This window comes from Castor canadensis, chromosome 3 (genome assembly GCF_047511655.1).
Source record: "Castor canadensis chromosome 3, mCasCan1.hap1v2, whole genome shotgun sequence".
NCBI classification, from domain to species: Eukaryota; Metazoa; Chordata; class Mammalia; order Rodentia; family Castoridae; genus Castor; species Castor canadensis.
Genome location: NC_133388.1, coordinates 36,685,112 through 36,695,529, shown reverse-complemented (window position 1 = coordinate 36,695,529; position 10,418 = coordinate 36,685,112). Strand labels below are relative to the sequence as shown.

Below are 10,418 nucleotides of genomic sequence, written 5' to 3'. Positions count from 1 at the left end.
AAGCAAAGAGCATGCTTCTCTTCTCCAGATGCTTTAAAAACCTATGCTAACCTATAGGAAGGGAAGAACCAGGTGATTCCCATCCAATAATCAATGAGTGGGAAGGGGTGTGGGTGGCTCTTGAACCAGATGTCGCATGACTATAGTGGATTCACAGGTATTTTAAATGTTGTTTAGGTATTTTAAATTAATAAAAAAATCAATATTTAGCAATAGAAAGATAGTAACTGGAGGTGTGGCTCAAGCAATAGAGAGCTTGCCTAGGAAGCATGAAGTCCTGAGTTCAAACCCCAGTACAGTACTGCCAAAAAGAAAAAAGAAAAGAAAGCAAGAAAGATATGTGTGGGGAATTAGTTAAAAAAATGGAACACTTAAAAAATCCATAAATTTCCCAGACAAATTACTTAAGGATATTTATTCCTTTGAAAAATCTTTGGGATTGGATTGGAGGTGTAACTCAAGAGGCAAAGCGCCTCCAAACGTGAAGCCCTGACTTCAAATCCCAGTCCCACCAAAACAAAAGCAAAAACAAAGATATTTGGGATCATAAGCTGGAAGCAAGGAAAGGACACTTTTTCTTACTGTTTGGGATTTTTAGATAGGAATTTTTAAGCATGTCGTGATATTTAGGATATTTGCAAGAATAGCTAGGCAGAATGAATATTTTCTCCAGGCATGTACTAGAGTGAGGTTAAGTGGAAAAACAATAAATATTTGACTCTACATTTATAATCATAAACATATTAAAAGAAAGATGTGGAAAATGCACATAATCCTGTTAAAAAAACTCTCATGACAGCAAATTATATACATGAGGATGATTCATGTCTTGATAATGCAATTGTGCTTATAGAAAAACATTAAAGGAAAATTTAAAATGTTAAGTAGTTACTCTGGAGTTAGGTATGAGGATTTTTCAAAATGTCAGGTATGACATATGTTTTGAGAAAAATGATGAGGTATTACTTTCATATTGAAAAAGGAAACACAATTAAGGGCTGGGGATGTAGCTCAGTTGGCAGAGCAGGTGCCTACCATGCACAAGGCTCTGGGATTGATCCCCAGCACTGGAGAAAAACTAAAACCAATCAAACAAAAAACAAGTACTGCAGAAAATGTGTATTAAGCACTCAGAAAAAAAAAATCAGCAAAATACAATCTGGTTGATTTGGTGAGATAGAATTGGGAGTGTTTTCCCTGTCTTTCAATGATTTTTTTCATGTTGATCATTTTTCCTATAATGAGCCTGTATTTCTTCTTATAGTCAAAATTAAAGTTATTTAAAATAAAGCTCAAATCCTGTTTCCTTGCTTGCAATTTTGTCATCTGACAAAGGAAAGTGGGTGGAGTATTCATAGAGCAGTTTAAAGATTAGGAGTCAGTTCAGGGGGATGGTAAACATTTTCTGTAAAGGGCCATATAGTAAATATCTTATGCTTTGTGGACACATGGTCTCTGTTGCAATTACTCAGCCCTGCTATTGTAACAGATGCAGACAGACAACAGACAAATGATCAGGAGGGACATGTTCCAAACAAACTTAATTTATAGGACTACTTTTAGGTTTTATATGATTTTCCCATATTATCAAATATTACTCTTTTTTTGATCCCTCATGCCAAACATTTAAAAATGTTAAACCACTTTCAGGCCATATATAGGCGAGAGGCTGGATTAAATCCACAGGCTATAATTTGCTAGCTCTTTTTTGGTGGTACTGGGGTTTGAACTCAGGTCTCACACTTGCTAGGCAGGCACTCTACCACTTGAGCCACTCTGCTAGCTCTTTTTTTTTTTTTAATGTATGCTGGGTTTTTTCAAGATAAAGTCTATCAAACTATATTTGCTTGGGCTGGCTTTGAACTGTGATCCTCCTGATCTTTGCCTCCTGAGTAATCAGAATTACAAGAGTGAGCCACCGGCACCCAGTCTGTATTCACTAACTCTTGAGTTTGATGAAATCAGGATTCTGATGAATGAAACATACCAGTGATGCTGAAAGTCCCCAATAGATATGGACAATAAACTTTTAATGTGTGATCTCTCTGCATCTTTTTTTCTTTAAAGATTTGCTATTCACTTTACTGTCTTAGGAAATGATGCTGTTTTGTTGAAACATTAATATAGGAACAGTATGCAAATCCAGGTTTATAAAGTTTTTTTTTCTGTGCTAGGCATTTGTGGAATGATGAGGAACATATATCTTTACCATAAGTTGCAATTAGGTATAAACAGAATACGGTAGGATCAAATAAGGGGGGAAGAAATTCTGCTTATGGGAGATGACTGCTGACTGAGGAAATTTGTAAGAAACATTACAGTAGGGAGACTTGATAATCATTGTGGAAAAAACAAGCAATGCAGAAGACAAATAATTTAAACTACCAGTATTGATCATAACATTAATACTACTAGGAACAATTACCTTTGTGCAACACACAAACTTTTTAATAGTTTAGGGAGAAAAAATGGTTTGTAAAAGAATTAGTCCTGAAGAAAATCATACGATAGGCTGAAGGTAGCAACTTTTTCCATAGCATATGGCATTATCTTTGTTTCTCACCCTCAGAAAACCTCTTCCAGATTCTTTTTCCTATTGCAACAAAAATAACAGGTAGTGAGGGAAGCCACAAAAGTTGCTTCCCCAGTCAATATAACATGTAGAAAATAATTGGAGGACCAATTTCTTTGTTTTTTAAATTATGCAAAAATCATATAAAAGCAATTGAGTAAAACTGGTTTGGGACAATTTATGTTTTCTAAAATGCTGACCAACAGCTAGCGGGTTTTCATTTAATTTAACAAACATATCTTCCTATATCTATATCTATCTATCTCTATCTATCTATCTATGTGGATTTACAGTGGCAAGCAGGCCACCCTAGATTCTGGACATCTCAAAAATGACATGCCCTGGGTTCCACCTAAAAGCACTGAAGAAATCTTTTCATCATCATTGTCTTTATGCCTAAATTTCTAGGCCCACCAACCGTATTGGGGTGCCGTGTTTCACACCGACTAGAAAGTGCATTCTGTTTCTGAAGAGCTGTGCACGAAAGTTCATGTGTTACATCACAGAAACCGAAGTGGGAGGACTAACCAAATGCCATTTGGACTGGAAAAGCATCTTGACACCTCCTCCAGCCAGCTCAGTCCCAGAGCGGTAGAAATACAGAAATTTGTATTTGGGCAATCCAAGGTCGCCTTCTAGCTGCAGTCCCTGTTACAGTATTGCATCACGTAAAACCCATTTAAAGAAATAATTCAGTTCCTTAGACCTGTCCTTACAACTAAAGCACACATTCATTGCAAGGTAGGTGTCTAGAAGCACCCTCGCAGCCTTAACGCTGCATGAAAGGGTCGGAGGAGGTCAGGTGTTTTTGCAAAACTCGTTTCTTTCAGCCAGTAATCTTCGGGTATCTTAAGAAAAACGTTAGCTACAAAAAAGGCTGTCATTTGTTTTAGGATATTTTTATTCCAGACATGCTCCTGAACCAAACCCACAGCCCAGGGGAGGCGAAAGTCTCCAACCTTCGCCTTCACCCCTTCCCCTTCCCCCTCCCCCTCCCCCTCCCCCAGCGCAGACCGCGCCCACGCCAGTTCACGCCCCCGGCCCCACCCACCGAGGCCGGAGAGTCGTTCTCCTGGTCACAGTCAGGAAGCTCCGCCCCGCAGGGACTTCCGGCCAGGCGGTAACTTCCGTCCGTGGATCAAACGGGGTGAGTGGTCCAAGCCTCCAGGGGCGTTCCCGGAAGTGACGCGAACCGCACCTTCCATTTTGTGGAACGCCAGAACAACTAAGTGCGTCAGTCGTCGAGAGACGTAGACGAGTTGAGTGCTGGTTTGCGGGGAGGCCGACAACTCCGTCGCAGATTACGGGCCTCTCTGGGTCTCAGCTGCCAAAGACCCTGTCCGGTAGGTGAGTGGCTCGCTTTGAGGGCAAGGCTTCTCGGATCGAGGCTTCTTCATGGCCGCTCAGGTCGCGAGTGGCGGGGGCTGCTCTCTTTGCGGAGGACGGAGTCTAATGAGCGCAGCTGATTGAGGTGGGCGCTGGGGCACGTCTCTCTTTGGTACTGCTTGAGGGCTGCTCAAAGTGGAAGGGGGGGGTCGGGCGCCCTTCCCTGGTTCGCTTTTACGTTTTCATGATCCTGAGCCCTGTAGGGCCGATACCAGGGGCTTTCCCCACGATGCCGTTAGGGCTTCTTGCAGAGCGAGCACAGCTACGGGAAGTCGGGCTCGAAGAGGAAGTTGGGCACGCGCGCCTTTTCCCCCACCGCCTTTTCCGCAGTAGCCATTTTGTGCTGCCGTGCAGCCGTCTGCGCAGGCGCGGCCGTGGCGTCGCGAGATTCCGGCTTCTATCCCCCCTCCCCCCGTGCTGTGACGCTCCTGGGAGGGGGCGATGCGCACGCGGCTGGCCGCCATTGGGCTGGGCTCGCGGAGGGCGGGGTCGGCTCCGCCCGCGCTTCTCGGCCTTTCCTAACTGCGGCAGATGGGAGGGGGCCGGGGAGCCGGGGACGCGGTGCGGCTGCGCAGTTCCGAGAGGTGGCAGTGGGCGTTGCGGTGCTTACGGTCTGGAACTCGGGAGGGGGTCCTGTTGTAATTTTGTCTGCAAGGGACCTGGAGTCATTAGGAGGCGTTATTGGCAGCCTTGGGTTTGTTTTGTAACGGCGCTGAGTACACTTTTATGCCGTTTTTATGTGTTTCATCGCCAGGCGTTTCTCTGCGCTATTCACGGCGTTATCTCGACTGAATTTCATCCTAACAGGAAATACTAGCCGGGCATCATGAGTGGCTGTCGAGTGTTCATCGGGAGGTTAAATCCAGCGGCGAGGGAGAAAGACGTGGAAAGATTTTTCAAGGGGTACGGACGGATCAGAGATATCGATCTGAAAAGAGGCTTTGGTTTTGTGGTAAGTATTTTAGAACGGGGAGGGGGAGGGGAGAGATTATGATCTTTTAAGTCTGATGAAAGTGTTTCTGATCTTAAATTAGTTCAGGCAGAATGTTTCCAGAAAATGTTAACAGCTTTTAGCCTGTTGAATTTTAAGGATTGAATTTTAAGGATTAAAATAATCTAACTGTTGGCTGGCTGGAACCCACTCCCAACTGCCCCTTCATTAGGTTTATGTGTGTTGTGTTAAAGATTTTACTCTTTTCAACCATCTCAACATTTTTACTGCTTCCGATGTGTAGAATTCATGTTTAAAACCCCACTAAGCATCTTATGGTTAACATTTTAGGAATTTGAGGATCCTAGGGATGCGGATGATGCTGTATATGAACTTGATGGAAAAGAACTTTGCAGTGAAAGGTGAGAATCTTAGTTTTATAACTAGTGAGTCTTGGAAAATAGAAAACATCAGCTGCAATATGCATAAGCATATAATGTGTATTTTTCCTTTGTATAGGGTTACTATTGAACATGCTAGGGCTCGGTCTCGAGGTGGACGAGGTAGAGGACGCTACTCTGACCGTTTTAGTAGTCGCAGACCACGAAATGACAGACGGTATGTAATGGGTGAATGGCTGATTTGAACAATCATTAGTGCAGATGCAGTATTTAAGATTAAGAAAATGATAGCAATAAATAAATGTTAAAGGACTGTTCGTGATGAGTCCATACAATGAGAATAACAAAGTTGATGGAAGTCATTTAAATTACTTATTTCTGATTGTATCTAAACATAAATACACATAACACTGCATTTCTCCCATTGTGAATTCTCATTTTCTTCCTCAGAAATGCTCCACCTGTAAGAACAGAAAATCGACTTATAGTTGAGAATTTATCCTCAAGAGTCAGCTGGCAGGTTTGTTGAAATACAGTTTTGAGTTATTTCAATGTGGCTTTTTAAAATGTTAATGGGTAGTTAATTTTATTGATAATGTTTTATTAAAAGTAGTTTTATCATTAAATTAATGGATTAATTGTAATTTTAAATTTTAATTAAATGTAACTGGGGGATATTTCAAATTTTAATACTAGTGATCTAATGTAAATGTTTTGAGGATATTTTTTCATGTTTTTTAAAATCAATTTTAACCAAATATTAAACCCTTTATTTGCCAGCCTATCTGTGTCGTTGGCCTTATGACGAGGAGTGCCTGTGGGTTATCCTAATCGTTGTCTTGGTCACTCTTGGTTGGGCCTGGTTGACTTTGCCAGTCAGCTCCTACAGTGATCAATTGGCCACCTCTAGATCTGTGTTTGCCGGTCTAGACGTAATCGGTGCACTTACTTGAAGTGCCGGGTTGCAGCGATCCCAGAGCGTTGATAACGTGATCTGATCCCTAAGTTGAGAGCGGTCTTCCTGTAACGCTTCCGAATAAGAGGTCCTGGTCGAAAAGAGTTGAAAGATACGAAATTAGTTGGTCGTTGGAATCCTGATCGCAGTAAAGTGGTCCCTGGTAACTGCACAAGAGTAAAACATGTCTGCATCGCCAGTAGTCTGCTAATAGGGAGGGCTGTGCGATTAAAGGCTTCCATCGATTGGGTAGTATCCTTCAAGTGGGTGGCGAAGAGCCAGTCGGGCCTATGTCATGAAGGTTTCTCCGACCGATTAATGATTTGCTGCTTGACTAGCCTAGGGAAATATTAATAAAGGTAAAGTAAATTTTTTTAATGACATATGGGGCACAAAATAACTGGTGTCTTTGTAAATGTTCTGTTTTTTTAAATATAAAACTTCTATTTTAGTTTTAAAATATGTACTGTTTCTTTTTTTGTTTTGTTTTTTATTTTATTTTTTTCCTTTTGTACTGAGCTCAGTATAGACTAATACTCCTTTAATGTTAAAATCTGAATTTCCTCTAGCATTTTGCTTAAAAGCAATGTGCTATTTGCTTATTTCGTGCCCTGACATAATTTTTGAATTTTGATAGAATACAAGTGTGGTATATGCCATGTTTGTACTTTATCTAACAACTTCTCTTTCAGTAGTCTTGTTTTTATACCATGTGGTTGTTTGTGTGTCACCTTTCCTCTTCTCCCCTTAACATGATTGTCTTGTGTTAAGGATCTCAAAGATTTCATGAGACAAGCTGGGGAAGTAACCTTTGCGGATGCACATCGACCTAAATTAAATGAAGGGTGAGTATGTACTAGAGATTGTGAACCTTTTGAAATATCCTGACAGTTTTCCTGTGAACATTTCTGGAGACTTAAAATTTGCACATGCTTGATTGTGGTGGTTCTCTAGGAGACAGTTTTGTTTCTTAGGGTCATTTGACACAGTGTCTGTAAACAGGTTACTGGCACATGGTTATTGATACAGTTGTCATCTAGTGGGGAGAAGCCAGGCATGCTGTTAACGTAAACATCCCACAGTGCACAGGAGAGTTCTCCTATGACAGTGTTTCTGGCTCAGAATGTCAGCAGTGCCAAACCCTGTCAGAAATAAAATTTAATATAGTGATAGCAAAATGAGTTACAGCAACTAATTTGTGTAGACTGCTATGTACAGTGTGCGAGACTGTGGGGTATATGTACTTTAAATGCCTTCTTTCATTTTAGGGTGGTTGAGTTTGCCTCTTACGGTGATTTAAAAAATGCTATTGAAAAACTTTCTGGAAAGGAAATAAATGGGAGGAAAATAAAATTAATTGAAGGCAGCAAAAGGCACAGGTATCATTAATTTTTTTAAGTCAAATTTTTTATTTAATGGATTTGTAGGGCTTGACATGTAGCTGACTTTGTTTTCTTTCTATTGTCTCACCCTTCTTATAGTAGGTCAAGAAGCAGGTCTCGATCTCGGACCAGGAGTTCCTCTAGGTCTCGTAGCCGGTCTCGTTCTCGTAGTCGCAAGTCTTACAGCCGATCAAGAAGCAGGAGCCGGAGCCGGAGCAAGTCTCGTTCTGTTAGTAGGTCTCCTGTGCCTGAGAAGAGCCAGAAACGTGGTTCTTCAAGTAGATCAAAGTCTCCAGCATCTGTCGATCGTCAGAGGTCCCGGTCTCGGTCCAGGTCCAGATCAGTTGACAGTGGCAATTAAACTGTACATAACTTGCCCTGGGGACCTTTTTAAAAACAAATTCCCAAACCATACTTGCTAAAAATTCTGGTAAGTATGTGCTTTTCTGTGGGGGTGGGATTTGGAGGGGGTTTGGGTTGGGCTGGATTTGTTTGTAGATGTGGACCACCAAGGGGGGTTGTTGAAAACTAATTGTATTAAATGTCTTTTGATAAGCCTTATGCTCACATTTTTGTGAATGTCGAAGTATATAGTTTGTGTATATTGACAGAGCTCTTTTATAACTAAAGCAAATTTAATTTTTTTGTACTAGAAAAAAATTGAACATTTTAGTTCCTGGTTGTTCAAATATGTTAATTCAGATTTAGTTTCATGCCTCAAACTAATTAATAGCTTTGGACACTTAAAAGAGCTCTAAATTTGCTTGTATACAAAGGCTTGAGTTTTCCTTGTTAGGGTCAAGGGTTTCCTCACCCACCCTTAAACAGCTGCATTACAGACACTTTAAAGCAGCTGTTTGTTATTGATAATAAAATATTATAAAACTGTTTGAAGGAGTCCTACACTATTTACTTCACCTTGCTTTCTTCATTTTACTATGTTTAAAATGACACATATAAAGTCCTGAATTTGTTTGGTTTGGCCTTCTAAATATTTTTGGTATTTCTAGGCTAGGGAAAAAGGGCCTAGAAGTCAGTGAGTAGTTGAAAACAGTGTCATCCTTAATAGTTGAGCTAAATCTTCTGTCTGTGTTCCTCCTGTGCTTTTATCACCTATTGTATTGAGGACAGGATATTTATAGTACTAGGACAATGTTTGAGAAGCAAACCATAAAATCTAATGTTCTTGCCTGCCTTAACAGTTAACAGTAGTGTTCAAAAATGATACAAAGACATGTATACAAACATGAAAGTTGAAGGGATTTTCACATACTTCTGCTTTTCTGAGATGTAAATAGAGACTATAAATGGGGGAAATTTAACAGTTAATGTGCTTGCTAGAATGCTGTGCTTTGACCCTTCACACTGCTCTGTAAGTGTAGGAAATGAGCTCATTTGCTTTAGGAATCTCAAAAGGCTAGCTTTTTGAAGGCTAGTTTAGGTAAATATTTGGTAACAGAATATAATGCTTAAATCTTACTATAGTAGTAAGGTACTCAGGAAATTGAGGGACTTTTTTTTTTTTTTAAGATAGGTTCTCAGTATGTAGTCCTGGAACTCATCCTTCTGCCTTGGCCTCCTGAGTGCTGGGATTATAGGCATGAATTACCATCATTGGCTTTAGGGACTTTACAGAGGACAAGGGAGTGTTAGAATTCAGGGTTTATGTCTATGGGCTCCAGAACTGCACACAGTTCTGGTTTCAGAAAGGTGGAATTGGTATTAGTGTAGATGGGCAGAGTAGGATTCACCATTTGGGAACAGGTTTGAAAAGTTTTGATAGCCCTGGCGTTCCCACTTGATCCAAGATTAGGATGTGGGCCATGAAATACTGCTGATCCTTCTGATAGGCTGAATCTAGGAAGGGTTGTGGTGTACTTATTTACTCAAGGATTTTCTCAGAAAGTTGTACAAGACCAGTCTGAAGTTGCCATCAAAGACAATTTCCCCTCCTTTGATCCTTAAGATACATTCAGGGTAGCATGGCAATTACATAACTTAATACTTTATTCTTCTTTACATCTGAATTCATAATAAGACTTCCTGCTTTTAACCTTCACAAGTACTTGTGAAGGAATAAAACAACCCCTTTGAAAACATGTCAGAGAAGTAAAAGGTTCCAAAAGGCGAGTCAGTATGAATTAAGATAACCTAACTACACTCAGGATTGAGAAGTCCTGAGCAGTGCAAATGTGAGGCTGACGAATGTTTAGGACCATCTTTTTACAACATGATGTAGCCTTTGGTTTCTGTGTTTTTATCTAGTTCTTGAAGGGTAGTTTTGAGGGTGATAAATTTGAAGTCAGACCTTAACCTTCAAAAGCTAAACTTATTTTTACAGTATTTTGTTGTAGTAACTAAGTCTGAGCAGATTGATGTCAGCTGAATATTGAGAAAACAGTTTGAACAGATAATACACATATGGATGTAATCTGTAAAAATATCAGGGAGTAGACTTGGAAAATCTGAAAAACCTGGGCTGGCCATAGTGATATATACCTGTAATTTCAGCTATGTAGAATTTGGAGGTAGAATTTCAGTCTGAGGCTGGCTATGGGCAAAAAGCAGAAGACTGAAAAATTAAAGCAAAGTGGATTGCTAGGTAAGGGCATGGCTCAAGTGATAGATGGCCTGGGTGTAAGGCCTTGATTTCAAACCCCAGTACTGGGGGGTAAAGTAATGGGTCACATTGGTGATTCTTGTTCTGGTATTGTGAGAACTTGTTAGTCTTGGGCATTTGTCAAACTGGTGCCCTAAGTTGGTTTCAGTTGTACTTGATCATTATAGGAAA

General features: G+C 40.5%; 1 protein-coding gene across 6 annotated transcripts; it reads left to right on the top strand.

Annotated features, from left to right (window-relative positions):
• Nucleotides 1–3,756: 3,756 nt before the first annotated feature.
• Srsf5 (serine and arginine rich splicing factor 5) lies at nucleotides 3,757–8,517 on the top strand. Of its 6 annotated transcripts, none has more exons than XM_020163148.2 (8): nucleotides 3,757–3,915; nucleotides 4,766–4,910; nucleotides 5,241–5,311; nucleotides 5,409–5,507; nucleotides 5,741–5,810; nucleotides 7,017–7,090; nucleotides 7,514–7,624; nucleotides 7,727–8,517. In XM_020163148.2, exons 2-8 carry the CDS (start codon nucleotides 4,785–4,787, stop codon nucleotides 7,986–7,988), a joined length of 813 nt encoding a protein of 270 aa, XP_020018737.2. In that variant the 5' UTR covers nucleotides 3,757–3,915; nucleotides 4,766–4,784; the 3' UTR covers nucleotides 7,989–8,517. The 6 variants fall into 6 exon arrangements, with proteins under 6 accessions (XP_020018737.2, XP_020018739.2, XP_020018738.2 ...); XM_020163150.2 differs by having other exon boundaries at nucleotides 3,758–3,915; nucleotides 4,713–4,910; XM_020163149.2 differs by having other exon boundaries at nucleotides 3,760–3,919; nucleotides 4,713–4,910.
• Nucleotides 8,518–10,418: the final 1,901 nt, after the last annotated feature.